General features: G+C 42.4%; 2 protein-coding genes across 2 annotated transcripts in view; one reads left to right on the top strand and one right to left on the bottom strand.

The window, feature by feature from the left end:
- LOC137094912 (rho-related GTP-binding protein RhoU-like) overlaps positions 1-17906 on the bottom strand; it is a 277821-nt gene that overhangs the window by 71575 nt on the left and 188340 nt on the right. The gene's annotated exons all lie outside the window — the stretch shown is intronic.
- On the top strand, positions 3093-16038 carry LOC137094910 (cytochrome P450 2G1-like). Its single transcript, XM_067460891.1, has 9 exons — positions 3093-3266; positions 4432-4594; positions 5453-5602; positions 5733-5893; positions 7303-7479; positions 9216-9357; positions 12099-12286; positions 12462-12603; positions 15414-16038. The coding sequence occupies exons 1-9, from the start codon at positions 3096-3098 to the stop codon at positions 15599-15601; spliced, it is 1482 nt and encodes a 493-aa protein (XP_067316992.1). The 5' UTR covers positions 3093-3095; the 3' UTR covers positions 15602-16038.

Genomic DNA, 17906 nt, shown 5'->3' with positions numbered 1-17906 from the left:
ATTGTTTTTACTGATTTATTGTGGGCTTGACCTCATGTAAGCCGCACCGAGTCCCTTGGAGAGATGGTAGCGGGGTACAAATAAAATTTTATTATTATTATTATTAATTTTGGAGCACAATAATCCTGACCTCACTATCATGTTAAAAAACCAAGTATGAATCATTGATATTGCAATCCCAGGCAACAGCAGGATTGCAGAGAAACAACTGGAAAAGCTGACATGAAATGAGGATTTAAAGATCAAACTGCAAAGACTCTGGCACAAGCCAGTCAAGGTGGTCCCAGTGGTGATCGGTACACTGGGTGCAGTGCCTAAAAAACTTGACCTGCACTTAAACACAATCAATGCTGACAAAATTACCATCTGCCAGCTGCAAAAGGCCACCTTACTGGGATCTGCACGCATTATTCGCCGATACATCACACAGTCCTAGACACTTGGGAAGTGTCCAAAATGTGATCCAATACAACAACCAGCATAGTGATCTTGTTTGCTGTGTACTAATCTTGTTGTGATATTAAGAAGAAGAAGAAGAAGAAGAAGAAGAAGAAGAAGAAGAAGAGGAAGAAGAAGAAGAAGAGGAAGAAGAGGAAGAGGAGGAAGAAGCTGTACCCTGCCACACATTGCTGTGGCCTATAGTAAGACTTTTCAAAGTAGAGGTAGATATCTGGACTATTATGAAAGAGAGGTACCTACCTATTCCTTCCCCCTTTTTCTTCCCCTTCCCCTTTCTCTCTTCTCTTCCTTCTCTACCTCTTTCTTTCTTTCTTTCCTTCTTTCGCTCTTTGGTTTCATCCTTCCTTTTCTCTTTCCTTCATTCCCTCCTCCTTTCTCTATTTCTTCCTTTGTCTCCTTTCTTCCCTCCCCGTTTCCTTCCTTCTTTCACTTTTTATTTCCTTTTCTCCTTCCTTCCTTTTTTACCTCTTTCCTGCCTTCCCTCCCCTTTTTCTTTCCTTTCTACTTTCTCTTCCTCCTTCCTTCTGTACCTCTGTCTTTCCTTCCTTCTCTCCTCCCTTCCTTGATTCCTTCCTTCCTTCCTTCCCTCTCTCTTTCTTTCCTTCCTTCCCTCTTTCCCTCTTCATTCCTTCCCTTTTTTCCTCCCTCCTTTCTTCTCTCCTTCCTTCCTGTTGCTGTGGCCCAGCCTGGTGATCTGGAAAAAAAAGTAATGAGAAAGTGTTGGTTTCTAATATATGTAATGTCTTTATGCTTGTGGGTGAACAGTATTTCCTGCTGTTTCTTTGCTAGTGTTGATGTGGAGATTGTCTGGTTTACCTACTCTGGAACAGGCAACGTATCATTGTCCTTCTTTAGGGGTCCATTTCAAATCTTTGATACTGCATCTGTCATATACATGTGTGTGTATGTGTGAATGGCTGGTTGGCCCTTTGTCAGGAGGGCTTTGATTATGTTTTCTTGCCCTGGTGAAGGGAGTTGGACTGGATGGCCTTAAAGCAACATTTCTCAACCTGGAAAGTCAAGGCCACGGGGGGGGGGGGGGGGGGTCACCAGGGGGGTGTCAAAAGGGTCATCAAAGACCACCAGAAAACACAGTATTTTCTGTGTGGGATGTTTGGCCCAGTGCAATCGTTGGTCGGGTTCAGAATGCTACTTGATAGTAGGTGAACTATACATCCTAGTAACTACAACTCCCAAATGTCAAGATCTATTTCCCTCAAACTCCATCTGTGTTCACATTTTTTTCGTATTGAGTATTCCTGTCAAATTTGGTCCAGATCCATCATTTTTTGAGTCCACAGTGTTCTCTGGGTGGAGGTGAACTACAACTCCAAAATACAAGGTCAATTCTATCTTTGATGTGGTATAGAATGCTCTTTGATTGTAGGTGAACTATAAATCCCAGCAACTACAATTCCCAAATGTCAGGTCTATTTTTTCCAAACTCCACCAGTGGTCACATTTGGGCATATTGAGTATTCCTGTCAAGTTTGATCCAGATCCATCATTTTTTGAGTCCACAGTGTTCTTTGGGTGGAGGTGAACTACAATTCCAAAACTCAAGGTCAATGCCCACCAAACCCAGTATTTTCTGTTGGTCATGGGAGTTCTGTGTGCTAAGTTTGGTTCAATTCCATTGTTGGTGGAGTTCAGAATGCTCTTGGATTATAGGTGAACTTACCTATCAGAAACCTTCAGGCACCTGCAAACCCCCAAGCAGAGCCATCAAGCCATGGGCCTTTATATCCATCCTTATGTTGACTTCTCTGTGTTTAACCAACAACTGACAGGTCGGAGGTTCAAATTCAGAGACAGCACGGTTGAGCTCCCTCTGTCAGCTCCAGCTCCCCATGCAGGGACATGAGAGAAGGCTCCCACAAGGATGATAAAAAATCAAAGCATCCAGGTGCCCCCTGGGCTATGTCCTTGCAGATAGCCAATTCTCTCTCACACCAGAAGCAACTTGCAGTTTCTCAAATCACTCCTGATACGGGGGGGGGGGGGACAACCTGGTAACTTTTGTTCTTTGTTGCTCATCATTTTCTATTTTTGTTCACTCTTTTTGAGAGGAAAGGTTCTCACATCATTCAGCCATCCTGACCTAGATGGGATAGTCCTGGTTAATCATCAATTGCCCTGCTTTTTAATCAATTTCACAATATCCCAATTTATTTTTTCTCTTTTCACATTTCTCTTGCCCAACTTTTACCCAGGGCAGAAATGAGTACCTTACGTTTCACTCAGTGTTGTTGAAGGAGAACACCATTGTCCCAACAGTATAGACAATGAAAAAGCAAAACTATCTTTCATGTAATGGTTTGTGTTGCAACATTTTGCTGCATTTTCCATTCTTCTCCTGCAGATAATGGTTATCTCCTCTTTTCCCTCCTTAGCAGTGTCTGAAATGATCAGTTAATAATGAACTTTGTATGGCTACATTGTTCCACATAATAAGATGGGGAATTAACTTATTTCTCCTAAATGTGGAGGTGTCCTCCTAATTGGATTAGAAAGTCATGGGTGGAATGGGCAGTGATAAGCACTGAATTGAGTGAAATCCCTCCCTCCAGCTGTTATAAATCCAGCACAGTTTTTGAGCCCATCGCAAGAGCCCAGAGAACTCTGCCCACATGGAGATGGTTTCAGGGTTTCTGCTGCTGCTCCTTTGTGTCTGCTGTCTCCTTATTGTCCTGACATGGAAGCAGCAAAGGGGCAAAGGGCTCCTGCCCCCTGGACCCACCCCACTCCCCATCCTGGGAAATTTTTTCCAACTGGACCGAAAGGATATCATGAAGTCCCTGGTTAAGGTGAGTCTCAATTCACTTGTCTTCCTTCTTTGGCGGACTTAGAAGTAGACCTAAGACTTCTCATAAATATGAGGAAGATCTTGTTCTCACCCTGAATCTAGTACTGACAATCTTCATGGTGATGGTGTACTGTAAGTCTTCAGAACAGTGGTTCTCAACCTGTGGGTCCCCAGTTGTTTTGGCCCACAACTCCCAGAAATCCCAGCCAGTTCACCAGCTGTTAGGATTTCTGGGAGTTGAAGGCCAAAAACATCTGGGGACCCCAGGTTGAGAACCACTGCTTCAGAGGTTGTTGTTTTTTTTATTTTTGCCCTAATATCAGCTTTGCTCCACACTAAGTAAAGCTGAGGGATACTTCAGAGTTTGCAGGAACCCACAGAGCTTCTTCCAGTGTTTCTGCCACCTGGACAGCTGAATCAGGTCCAATTTGGTCTGAGCCATTGTCCACATGCACGCTGCCACCATTGTATGCTGCTCAACCTGGATTATCTCCCATGTTGCCACTATTACCACACCTAATCTCCATGAAGCTCCATCTGAGAACCTGGTCATCATGGTCATGTCAAAAGAGAGTGCCCACATGATTGGCCAGAAGGAGGGCATCACTCTACCCCTTTTCTTGTTGATCCCATAAGCACCCCATGATGACATCAGCAGACATAACAGGTGATGATCAAACATAGAAAGCTCTGTGGCTGGTGAAGATCATAACTGGAAACACTCAGATGAGGTGATAGGCCAGCAATGGGATGGGTGAGACAATCTAGACACGTTTATGTGCTGTCCCCAGACCCATATGGATACATCTCAGAAAGATATCATGTTTCGCCACATAATAGTCGTACTTTCCCCCATATTTGGCAGAAAAATTCAGTGCGACTATTACGTGGTGGTGACTATTATACAGTGAAAATAAATTCCAGCTGAGGGGCTTCACTTGTCTGCTAGCTGAATGAAGTCTTGTAGCTGGAGAGAGGGCGGGCTTGTGTATTAGGGTAAGAGGAAATGCATAGTGTCCAGACAGTTTAGGAATTATTAAACATAATAGTAGACACATTCCTCCTTCAAAGAAAATACAATGAATGATTAGGCTTCACATAACAGTGGGGAAGAGGCACAGCATCCCTGCTTTGCCATTCTTAACTTTATGGGTTTTTCTTGGCAGATGAGTGAAGTGTATGGTCCAGTATTTACTATGTACCTGGGAATGCATCCAGTTGTCATCTTGTGTGGCTACAAAGCAGTGAAGGAGGCCTTAGTGGACCAGGCGGAGGAGTTCAGTGGACGTGGACAAGTGCCAGCTTTTTCCAAGGATTTCAACAAACATGGTGAGGAGCTGAGATATAGTGTGCGTATTGCAGGCAAAGATGAAGTACTTTGGGCACATATTGAGAAGACAGGAAAGCTTAGAGAAGACAATTATGCTGGGGAAAATGGAAGGAAAAAGGAAGAGGGAATGACCAAGGGCAAGATGGATGGATGGTATCCTTGAAGTGACTGGCTTGACTCTGAAGAAGCTGGGGGTGGTGATGGCCGACAGGGAGCTCTGGAGTGGCCTGGTCCATGAGGTCACGAAGAGTTGGAAGCGGCTGAACAAACAAACAACAACAAATGGCAGGCTATCCTGAGATGGAAAGGTGCCAGCTTAGCCTGAAATATATTCTAGATCACTTGATATTCATTGGTGGGCTCCCATCCAAGTACTACAGGACCGACCTTAATTAGTTTCCAAGATAATTAAAATGGCAAGATTACCACTTGCGTATCACTTGATTAAGAAACCACTATGCAATTCATGGAGTTGCCATAGGTCAACAGGTAACTTAAAGGCACACACACATAGTGTATTCAGTAGTATTTGTTCCCAATCTATTGAATCTATGCTCAACAGTGTGCATGATTGATCTCTTCCTCAGTTGTTGTAGACTTTTTAGGCTATATGGCCATGTTCTAGAAGCATTCTGACTTTTCACCTGCATCTATGGCAGGCATCCTCAGAGGTTGTGAGGATGCCTGCCATAGATGTAGGTGAAACGTCAGGAGAGTATGCTTCTAGAACATGGCCCTACAGTCCGAAAAACCTGCAATAACCCAGTGATTCTGGTCATGAAAGCCTTCGATGATCTCTCCCTCCCTTTTCTTGAAGTCCCACTTTTCAAATCGTCATTTCATGTTCTCTTTTCCAGGGGTTGTGTTTTCTAATGGGGAGCGGTGGAGGCAGCTCCGTCGGTTCACTCTTAGCACCTTAAGAAACTTTGGGATGGGGAAACGATCCATCGAGGAACGAATCCAGGAAGAAGCCCAGTACCTGGTGCAAGAATTCGGCAAAATGCATGGTTTGTTTTGCTACAAACTTCCCTTCTTCCCCCCCCCCCCCCCCGACATTATTTTCAAGACATCTTTGGGGACTCCTAGGAATGACCCGTGAAAGTTGACAGGTTTTCATCTTTTCTTCTTGCTACTTAGGGATGCCCTTTGACCCCATCTTCATCCTCAGCCATGCCGTCTCCAATGTCATCTGCTCCATTGTCTTTGGAAATCGGTTTGAGTATCACGACAAAAAGTTCATCCAACTGAACAAGCTAATAACAAAACGATTCCGAGTCTCCAGCTCCCCACCCGCCATGGTGAGAGAAACACTTCTCTGTCTTTGAAGTCTAGCTTGCTTCCATAGCCTTATATTGAAATATAGGTTGACTTCAACCACTGGTTTTCCAGATATTTGGAATTTTAACACCCAAGGATCCTTGACTGTTAGCCAGGCTTCTGGCAGCTGAAGTCTAAAATTATGAAGGTGTGACAGATCCAGTTCAGCACTATCAATCTCTTTCCAAAGTTGTTCCTCTGATTTGTGCCAAATCTAGTTGCCCCTGAAATTGAATTGGGAGGTATTGTGTGGTCAGAACCCTGCATTTTTGGTCTACATTCATGAATTGTGAAGATGGGTAACACAACACACTGACAAAAGTATCTGGAAGCATATTAGGATCTACTTGAGAAACTGGAAGTCGCTTCTGGGGTGAGAAAATTGGCTTTCTGCAAGGACGTTGCCCAGGGGATGCCCAGATGTTTTTAGGCTTCTCTCATGTTCCCACATGAGAAACTGGAACTGACAGACAGAAGCTCACCCCACTCCCCAGATTCAAACCCCCGACCTTCAGTCCTGCCGGCACAAGGGTTTAACCCTGGGGTCCTCAAACTAAGGCCCGGGGGCCGGATGCGGCCCTCCAAGGTCATTTACGCGGCCCTCACTCAGGGTCAACCTAAGTATGAAACTACTTGAAAGCACACAATAATAACAACAATCCTATCTCATCAGCCAAAAGCAGGCCCACACTTTCCACTGAAATACTAATAAATTTATATTTGTTAAAATTGTTCTCAATTTTTATTATTGTATTGTTTTTAAAAGTTTTTGCACTACAAATAAGCTAAGTGCAGTGTGCATAGGAATTCATTCATTTTTTCCCGAACTATAATCCGGCCCGCCAACAGTTTGAGGGACTGTGACCTGGCCCTCTGTTTAAAAAGTTTGAGGACCCCTGGTTTAACCCATTGCACCACCAGGGGCTCCTATTAGGATTTACTAATGCATATTGTCACTTGTCAGCAAGTGTCCTGAAGAACATTGAAATCTCATTGAGCATTGGTCCTGATCTGCATCATGTCCTGTTTTGCATCAGTCCCAATGCACATTAATCACTTTGCTAGCTCTCCAAATCATAATATTACAGCAGTCCAGCTGAATATTGAATACTGCAAACCTGCTCGTGTTTATTTCTTCCAAATGTAGGTCCACTTACAATGATGTAAGTCCCTAAGTGAATTCTGGCCCAGGTTTGTAAGAGTCCACCATGACTTTATTGATTGTAACAGGGCATCCCTGGAATACATGCAAAGTACACTGCTTTTGAAGACAAAGGGTATAGTTTCCAGGCAATTTGGAGACTCTGAAGTTACACCTGGGCAAGAAAACCCAGTGTGCTCACAAAACTAATTTCTCTTCCCTCCTATTCCCGTTCCTTCAAAAATACAGCTCTACAACATGTTCCCAGAGTTCTTGGAGAAGTTGCCCGGACCTCACCACACAGGAAGCAAATGCTCTCGGGAAATTATCACCTTCATTATGGAGAGGATCAAGATGCAGCAAGCCTCGTTGGATCCCTCAGCCCCCCAGAATTTTATTGACTGCTTCTTAGCAAAGATGGAGCAGGTAATGGCGGACAGACTGTTTATATGGATAGAGCAAACCAATTTGCTGGCATCATTGGAAGCAATGACAATGAGCAGAGTGTTGATTCATTGACCTCTGTGCGTCCACTCAAAGGAACAAAAGCAAATAATGAAGCGTGCTACTTCAGTCAGCTCCAAAGCCTGGAACAGCTCTTATCTTTTATTTCAAATACTAAAAACTACAAACTATTTACAGGAGCAGAATAAAACACATCTGTTTGCTAGCTGTACATCACTGGAAGCTGAAACCACATGGCAATCTGATTCTGTGGAATGTAAACAAGCTACCAGAACACTCCAAAATTATGCTCTAGGAATCAAGCACAGCTCTATACATTTAAGTTTTACATTGCATTGCTACACCACACTATTACAATATTTGGTTGTTGTAGGTTTTTTCTGGGCTATATGGACATGTTCTAAAGGCATTCTCTCCTGACATTTCGCCTGCATCTATGGCAAGCACCCTCAAGGTAGTTAGGTCTGTTGGAACTAGGAAAGTGGGTTTATATATCTGTGGAATGACCAGGGTGGGACAAAGAACTCTTGTCTGTTGGAGCTAGGTGTGAATGTTTCAACTGACCACCTTGATTAGCATTTGATGGTCTGGCAATGCCTGGAGCAATCTTTTGTTGAGAGGTGATTAGATGTCCTTGATTGTTTCCTCTCTGTTGTTTTGTAGTTGTAATTTTAGAGTTTTTTTAATACTAATAGCCAGGTTTTATTTCATTTTCATGGTTTCCCCCTTTCTGTTGAAATTGTCCACATGCTTGTGGATTTCAATGGCTTCTCTTTGTAGTCTGACATGGTGGTTGTTAGAATGGTCCAGCATTTCTGTGTTCTCAAATAATATAATAATATAATATAATATAATATAATATATTAAAAAATTCTAAAATTACAACAGCAAAACAACAGAGAGGAAACAAACAAGGACATCTAATCGCCTCTCAGCAAAAGATTGTCCCAGCCTCTGCTAGGCCATCAAATGCTAATCAAGATGGTCAGTTGAAACATTCACACCTAGCTCCAACAGACAAGAGTTCTTTGTCCCTCCCTAGTCATTCCACAGCTATATAAACCCACTTTCCTAGTTCCAACAGACCTCACTACCTCTGAGGATACTTACCATAGATGCAGGCGAATCGTCAGGAGAGAATGCCTCTAGAACATGGTCATATAGCCCAAAAAAACCTACAACAACCCAGTGATTCCGGCCATGAAAGCCTTCGACAATACATTATTACAATATTTCATTGCATTTAAACCAATGTTCTAACAGGGAGAACAGCTGACTGCTTTCCAGATGTTTCAGAAGCTTTTCCATGGGAATTTTCCAGTGGTCATTGTAGTCATGGGGGGTTGGGAGGGGAGCTGTGCCAACCTGGTGTTGGGTTGTGAAAAACAAGGAAAAACTTGCACAAGGAAGCATTGTATACCTCCTTACATAGCACAACAACCTCCTATCACCAGAGTTACCCAAAACTGCCTCCTTGCTATCCCTCTGTCAGAAAGAGGAGAAAACCTTGTATTGATAGAATTCTTGAAAATTGGCAATTTTGTTGTCTGTCTGTCTTCAAGCCATTCCTCACTTGCACTTGCTCCAGTTGTGCTATTGATAATAATCCAGCTTCACAGAATGACCACCCTCTCTGTCATCTACCATAAGCAATATGCAAGCTCTCCCTCTCTCACCTTTGCTTTGATTCTTCCTAGGAAAAACATGACCCAAATACTGCATTTACCATGGACAATTTGGTCATGAATACTTTCAATTTATTCTTTGCTGGGACAGAGACAATCAGTACCACCCTGAGATATGGTTTCCTCCTGCTGATGAAGCATCCACAGATACAAGGTAAGGGGAGAAGGAGGGTCGATAACAACTTCAGTGGGATTACTTTCCCCCTTCTTAACTGATTCCCAAAACCTGCCTTAACAAACCAGCAATACCAAGCAATGGAAATCTGTTCTGTTGGTGATCAGGCACAGCAGGATTGACCTTTCCAACCCCCTGCCATCACCAGTCTGTCATATGAACTTTTTCTTCTGATAGTTGTATCACAGATTTCTGGCAGAGCAAGCTAGAAACAACATCCTAGTGGGCACAATTCAAAGTGCTGGCTTTGGCCTATAAAGCCCTAAATGGCCCTGGCCCAAATTACCTGTCCAAACGCATCTCCCCCTATGAACCATCACGGAGATTAAGATCCTCCAGGGAGGCCCTGCTTTCCGTCCCACCATTGTCACATGCACGATTGGTGAGGACGAGAGACAGGGCCTTCTCGGTGATTGCTCCCCGGCTATGGAACTCCCTTCCTGGTGAGATCAGGTCGGCCCCCTCCCTCCTGTCCTTTAGAAGGATGGTAAAAACTTGGCTGTGGGGCCAAGCTTTTGGGACAGGGCAATGAGACGGCAGTGGGAAAGATGACAGGGGCAATTGGATTTGATGCAGATGGCTAGGACAGTTGTAAATGGTGTATTTTAATATTTTGATAAATGTTTTTTAATGTTTATGTATTGTATGTGAATTTGTGTCCCGGAATTGAATGTGCCGTGTATATGCTTTGCTCCGCCCTGCTTTGCTCCCTTCGGGGTGAGAAGGGCAGAATATAAATGTTTTAAATAATAATAATAATAATAATAATAATAATAATAATAATAATACAATTGCCAGCAGAAGCGGTTAACAATAGCAAAATTCAATGCTCAACATCATAAAAAGAGTTTAAAAACAGTTAAAAACAATGATATAATAAACAATCAGTTAAACATAACTATAACATCTGATTAGCATCTCATAGGTAGAATCAAGATCCAATCTCATAATCCGTTGTTCCATGTTCCTATATTTAATACACTAGTATTGTCATTCTAGTCCATGTCCTTTAAACTCTACAAACATCTACTGTCCAAAGGCCTGGTCCCAAAGCAATGATTTTAATTTCTTTCTGAAAGCCAGGAGGGAGGGAGGGAGCAGATCTTACCTCATTTGGGAGTGTTTTCCATAGGCGAGGGGCTACCGCCGAGAAGGCCCTGTCTCTTGTCCCCGCCAGACGAATTTGCGCAATTGACGGGAGCGAGAGCAGGGCCTCCCTGGATGATCTTAGATTATGAGATGGGACATAGGGGTGGATGTGTTCGGACAAGTAAGCTGGGCCAGAACCGTATAGAGCTTTATAGGTCAAAACCAGCACTTTGAATTGGGCTCGAAGATGGACTGGCAGCCAGTGGAGCTGGCACAACAGGGGGGTGGTATGCTCCCTGTATGGCGCCCCAGTTAGTAATCTGGCTGCTGCCCATTGGACTAGCTGAAGTTTCCGAACCATCTTCAAAGGCAGCCCCACGTAGAGTGCATTGTAGTAATCTATTCAGGATGTAACCAGAGCATGGACGACCGTGGCCAGATCAGACTTCCCAAGGTACGGGCGCAGCTGGTGCACGAGTTTTAACTGTGCAAAAGCTCCCCTGGCCTCCGCTGAAACCTGGGGTTCCAGGCTCAGCGATGAATCCAGGATCACTCCCAAGCTGCGAACCTGCGTCTTCAGGGGGAGTGTAACCCCATCCAACACAGGCTGTAACCCTATGCCCTGTTCGGCCTTGCGACTGGCCAGGAGAACCTCTGTCTTGTCTGGATTCAATTTCAGTTTGTTAGCCCTCATCCAGTTTGACACAGCAGCCAAGCACCGGTTCAAGGCCTGAACAGCCTTCTTACTAACAGGTGGGAGGGAGTGACAGATTTGGATGTCATCTGCATACAGATAACACCTTACTCTGAAACTATAGAAATCCAATGAACATCTGTATAGCCAGCCTAGACCAATGAAATGATTGATCTTTGAACACCAATGAGAATGTGTTTTCAATTTTCTGTGAAAGTGATAAAAAGCTGTGCAACCCCATTTCAGGGTGCAACTGAACTTTTGTGCAGTGGGCACTACTGTCACCTTATTGCTTTGGCCCGCAATAAAAGCCTTTGTAGTAAGAATCCAACTTACACGGAGCCTTTGAGGAGACGCCTAAGCTTATGCATTTGGAGTGCTAGTTGAACTCGTGCCCCTACAATGGCTACGGTGCCATTATCATAAACATAATTATGTGTGAGTCTGACTTGTGTATTTGTACCTACTCAATAGGATGCCAGCAAGAAAGTCTAACAAATATGGGGGGAAATACATACATGCATACATGCATGCATGCATGCATGCATACATACATACATACATACATACATACATACACACACAATGTCAGGGGAAACCTTTACCTATTGGAGAGGAGGGATCTATCTAGAGATTCACAGCCGGGCTTTGAAATCTGAGAACCTGATTGCATTCTCTGGGAACAAATATGTTCTACCAGTTCTTTGGCCCTTCATATCTCTGCCCACCTGGCTGTTACTTTCTGCTTGGCGGATCCTAAAAGTGAAGAGGTTCAAGCAATGCCACATCCTCATTTTCAACATAAAATAAATTTTCCAGACTTGACTTGCCTTAACTCAGTCCACTAAATTCAAGGAAAGGGCTCCCAGAGAAAACTGAAACCATATTCTCTATTGACTTTGGGAAGATGCTTAATAGTTGTCATCCCTACCTGCAGAAAAAGTCCACGAGGAAATCGACCGAGTGATTGGGCAAGATCGGAACCCAAATGCTCAGGACAGGAATAAAATGCCATACACTGAGGCTGTGCTGCATGAGATCCAGAGGTTTGGCGATGTGCTACCCATGAGCCTGCCCCATTCTGTTACCCGAGACACCCAGTTCAGGGGATATGTCATCCCCAAGGTAAGGCAAACATGGGACGTTGTGAGATATGCCTTTTCCAACTTTGAGAAGGGAGAAAGGAGAGGTTTCATGACACTCATGCAAACTCCACAAAAGCTCAGATCCACTTTTCCTGGTTTGCTCATCTCCAACTATTGGTCTCATCTTTTCTCCTTTCCCTCTTCTCCTCTTCCAGGGGACCTATGTCTATCCCCTGCTCAACACTGTACATTATGACCAACAGCATCATGCCAACCCAGAAGAATTTGACCCCGGGAGATTCCTGGACAGTCATGGTTGCTTTAAGAAATTAGAGGCTTTTATGCCTTTCTCAGTGGGTAAGTTTGGGAGTGAGTGGTGAGGCTAGGCAAAGTTGTTGTCCTGTTAAGCAATCTTCATAACTGTGGTTTCCAACAGTTGCTGGATGAGCTGGTTTTACAAGAATCTAAAGCTTTTTCTGTGTGCTGTGAAGGACCCCACTTGGTGAATTCTGAGGCTCCTCTAAAAAGCCCAAGACTACAGAAACGTGGCTCTCTTTTCTTGATCACTTACTTAGATCTGTCATCTTCCAACCTGACTGAAAGAAAATAGACAAATAGACAGATGTTGACTATAGAAGTGTGGTGGTGGACTTAGACATTCCTAGAGAAAATTACTTTTCTAAGCATTTATAGGTTCTCCAATATTATTTATTTATTTATTTGCAGTATTTATATTCTGTTCTCCTCACCTCGCAGGGGACTCAGGGCGGATTACAATGTACATATTTATGGCAAACATTCAATGCCATAGACACACAACATATATAGACAGACACTCAGAGGCTATTTAACATTCCAGCTTTTCATGAGGGTATTCTGGCCACCAGGGGAGCTGTCTCTTCACCATCCATTTTTGACATTGATGAAGTACTTCCTCATTCTTTGCATGCTTGCTGGAGATTTTTATGGCCTCATAAATTAGTTAAATTAACCTCCCCGCATAAGCGGTACCTAAATTTCCTACTTGACAGATACAACTGTCTTTCAGGCTGCAAAGGTCAACAGCAAGCTACACAAATTGGTTGGAAGCTCACTCTGACCATGGCTGGCTTCGAACTCATGACCTTTTGGTCAGTGGTGATCTTAATGCAGCTGACTCCCAGCCAGCTGCGCCACAGTCCCAGTACAATTCTATAGTCAACTTCCAGAATCCTAGAGATGTATATTCTTGTTTGTTTTGTTATTTTTTAAAAATCACTGATTTTCCACTTTCATGGGGGTCCTGCACCCCTAATCCCTGTGAAAGTGGAGGGTCTATTGTCCTTATATCTAGAAGTAAAAGCTGTTCTGGGAATGCCCACAAACCATCATTTTGATTGGAAAAAGTTGGGTGTGTCCAGTATCCAATTGACTTTATGCAGCTATGGGAAGCCGATACACAAGGAATACCTTCTTCCGCAACATCTGACAAATACTGGTGCAATCCCTATTTATGCCGGAATAAATGACCTTTCCTCTCCCCTCCTCTTTACTTAGTTTCCTGTCCTATCTGTCATGTTTCAGTTAAAGAAGTAACTTCCCCCATCTCTGTTCAAGCCATTGCTCTCAAGTGGTCTCCATCTACCATATATACTCGAGTGTAAGCGAAGCCGAATATAATCCAAGGCACCTAATTTTACCCCAAAATACTGGGAAAACATATTGACTCAAGTATAAGCCAAGGGTGAGAAATGTAGTAGCTACTGGTAAATTTCAAAATAAAAATAGATTCCAATAAAATTACATTAATTGAGGCATCCGTAGGATAAATGTTTTTGAATATTTACATAAAACTGTAATTTAAGATAAGACTGTCCAACTCTGATTAAACCATTATTGAACCTTCTTCAATGTAAATGTGCTTCCATATCCTTCCAATAATAATAAAGAGAGTGAAACAATAAATATAATAATAATAGAGTAAAATAATAAATGTCATAAAAATAATAATAAATATAGTAAAATAATAAATGTAATAATAGTGTAAAATAATAAATGTAATGTATTGTTGAAGGCTTTCATGGCCGGAATCACTGGGTCATTGTAGGTTTTTTCGGGCTATATGGCCATGGTCTAGAGGCATTCTCTCCTGACGTTTCACCTGCATCTATGGCAAGCATCCTCAAAGGTACCTCTGAGGATGCTTGCCATAGATGCAGGCGAAACGTCAGGAGAGAATGCCTCTAGACCATGGCCATATAGCCCGAAAAAACCTACAACGACCCAATAAATGCAATAATAACAAAAATAAATAAATAAAAATAATAAATGTAATAATAGAGTAGAATAATAAATATAGTAAAATAAAAATAATAGAGTAAAATAATTAATGTAATACAATAAAAATAATAGAATAAAATAAAGTAAAGTAAATGTAATAATAATAGAGTAAAATTATAAATGTAATAATAAAAATAAATAAAAATAAATGTAATAGTAATAATAGAGTAAAATAATACATGTAATAATAATAGTAGAATAAAATAATAAATGTAATAATAATAATAAATAATAATAAATGTAATAATAGTAGAGTAAAATAATAAATGTAATAAAAATAAAAGAGTCAAATAATGCAAATGTAATCATAATGTAATCATAATAATAAACAGATAAATGTTTTAAAATATAATAAAAATAATACTAATAACAGAATAAAATAATAAATAAGTATAAGCTGAGTATAAGCTTATACTTATACTTATTGAGTATAAGCCGAGGGGAGCTTTTTCAACCTAAAAAATGGGGCTGAAAAACTATGCTTATACCATATTTAAGTATATACAGTAACGTCTTCCCAAATTTCACATTTCTACATCTTTCTGTCATTCTATGATCGTAACCTAGCACTTCCAGTAGAGAAATCAAGACTTGTCCAACAGGTTTGAGCAGGCCTGCAAAACCTATGGACCTCTAGTTGTTTGGGACTCCAACTCCCAAAAGCCCTAGCCAGCTTGTCCAATGGTCAAAATTCTGGGAGCTAAAGTCCAAAACACCTGGAAGGTCACTGATTGTGCAGGCCTTGGTAAAAGGGAAAGACTTTCTGAGTGACTGCAAGGATTATGTTTGTCAGAGTACTCCTCCACCCATTTCCATCTGGTTCTACTATTTTTGCCTTCTCTTGGCAGGGAAGCGGGCCTGCCTGGGCGAAGGACTGGCCCGCATGGAGCTCTTCCTCTTCTTCACCACTATCCTGCAGTCCTTCACCCTCAGCTCACCAGTACCTCATAATGAGATCAGCCTTGAACCAACTGTGAGTGGCATCAGCAGGTTACCCATGAAATACCAAGTCAAGATGATCCCACGCCGATGTTGATACGTCTGCTTTTGATTTTGGTTGCTGTCACAAGCGTTGGAGAACAGAATATTTCCAGTTCAGGATCTTAGCATGAAAGCTCCGTTCCACTGATCCAGTTTTCTAAGTTTGTCTCACCAACAACTTATCAAATTTCACGTTCGTCAGATTGCTCAGATCTTTTGTATGCCTTCCTTCATCAAAACTGTTCACAAAGATGATTTTAAAATATGTCACTATATAAAACCATGTTCTAAGGACTTCCCAAGGTTCTTAAATATATATATGCAACAAAGCACCAATATCAAATCGCAGTAAAGTGAAGCAGTGGAAACAGATTGAGGGGCTCTCCAATTTGGAAGAGGTTACAGTAGTTGTTGCTTTTGTTCTTGGGAATTGTGGCAACTACCCAGTCAATGTTTCTGTCCTTCTGATTATTTTGTAGTAATAAAGGTAAAGGTTTTCCCCTGACATTAATGTCCAGTTGTGTCTGACTCTGGGAGTTGGTGCTCATCTCCATTTCTAAGCTGAAGAGCCAACGTTGTCCGTAGACATCTCCATGGTCATGTGGCCGGCATGACTGCATGGAGCGCTGTTACCTTCCCACTGGAGCAGTATCTATTGATCTACTAACATTTGCATGTTTTCGAACTGCTAGGTTGGCAGAAGCTAGGGCTGACAGCGGAAGCTCACGCCGCTCCCCAGAATCGAACCTGCGACCTTTCGATCAACAAGCTCAGCAACTCAGTGCTTTAACCCACTGCGCCACCGGGGGTTCCATCAGATATTTACATTACAATTAATAACAGTAGCAAAATTAGAGTTGTGGAGTAGCAACAAGAATAATTTTATGGTTGGGGATCACCACAACATGAGGAACTGTATTAAGGAGTTGCAGCATTAGAAAAGTTGAGAAACCTTGGTATAGAGCATATCAGTGCTGGGTCGCGATTAAATAATGGCAAACAAAGGCACAGTGTCCTAGGCTAGGTATTCGCTCTGTTTGCCAGTGAAACCAAAATGAGATAACCATACTCTCCAAATTTTCCCAGATGAAAACCGTGCCACATATATGGCCAAGCAACATCAGAGAGGAGCTTCAGGTGTCTCTCTGCCATGATCCTCCTGGGAAGCACAGGTTTTGATCCTCACACCTCTCTCCCATCTGTAGAGCTGACTGAGCACAAACTCCTATTGGACTTTAACTCTTCTTGCAGCAACTGAAGCATGAGGATGAAGGGAGAAAGTGAGAGGAATGAAACTGAGACATTTTGAAAGTGACTGAAAAAGTGGGATGACAGAGGTTGTCCCTGCCAAGTCACTTGGAGAAAATGGTATACTTGCCTCATTACCTGATAAAGATCCTTATTGGAGACCCTACTACATGAGGAAGAACTTCCTAACTATGAGTGCTGTTCAGCAGTGGAACTCTCTGCCCCGGAGTGTGGTGGAGGCTCCTTCTTTGGAGGCTTTATACAGAGGCTGGATGGCCATCTGTCAGTTTGAATGCAATTTTCCTGCATCATAGAATCATAGAGTTGGAAAAGACCTCATGGGCCATCCAGTCCAACCCCCTGCCAAGAAGCAGGAAAATTACATTCAAAACACCCCCAACAGATGGCCATCCAGCCTCTGTTTAAAAGCTTCCAAAGAAGGAGCCTCCACCACACTCTGAGGCAGAGAGTTCCACTGCTGAACAACTCTCACAGTTAGGAAGTTCTTCCTCATGTTCAGATGGAATCTCCTTTGTTGTAGTTTGAAGCCATTGTTCTGCGTCCTAGTTGTCATAGCTATCAAACTGAAGTTCCAAACATTCAATCCCTTCTGTGGAAGTTGCACCCTTCGTCCAAGGAGGAAAAAGCCAACAGAAACAAACTGTCTTTTAGCAAAGAAATATGTATATGAAGGTGTTTACAAATAAAGCAGAGTCCTTGGAATATCCAGCTGCTTCCACACAATGGCTTGTAAACACAGTCCTCATCTCCAGATAAGACGCCACAATCTTGCTCTTCATATGTTGTAGCAATAATACACCTCCGGCAACTCCAAACCTCTTTCCAGCCCCAAGTAACACAATGTATTTAGTCTCTATTAGTAGTACTTAAACTCCCACAGGTGGCTTGATTGTTACTGGCCATACAATGATTGGACATGATTCTTACAATCACTTACCCATTTTTCACTAAAGAAATGACCTCTACAATATAAAACTCTGACACTAGTCTCCAGGGCAGCAGAAAACAAGCTTGCTCCCTCCTCCCTATGACTTCCTCTCACATATTTATACATGACTGTCATGTCTCCTCTCAGCCTTTTCTTCTTCAGG

The sequence above is a fragment of the Anolis sagrei genome, chromosome X (assembly GCF_037176765.1).
Source record: "Anolis sagrei isolate rAnoSag1 chromosome X, rAnoSag1.mat, whole genome shotgun sequence".
In the NCBI taxonomy this organism is placed as follows: domain Eukaryota; kingdom Metazoa; phylum Chordata; class Lepidosauria; order Squamata; family Dactyloidae; genus Anolis; species Anolis sagrei.
Note: the sequence above shows the minus strand (reverse complement) of the source record. Positions and strands in the feature narration are given on the sequence as shown.

Coding starts and splice junctions, on each gene's coding strand:
- LOC137094910 (XM_067460891.1), top strand. CDS start 3,096: ATGGTTTCAGGGTTTCTGCTGCTGCTCCTTTGTGTCTGCTGTCTCCTT. Junction 3,267..4,431: donor TCATGAAGTCCCTGGTTAAG/GTGAGTCTCAAT, acceptor TTTTCTTGGCAG/ATGAGTGAAGTGTATGGTCC. Junction 5,894..7,302: donor CCAGCTCCCCACCCGCCATG/GTGAGAGAAACA, acceptor TCAAAAATACAG/CTCTACAACATGTTCCCAGA.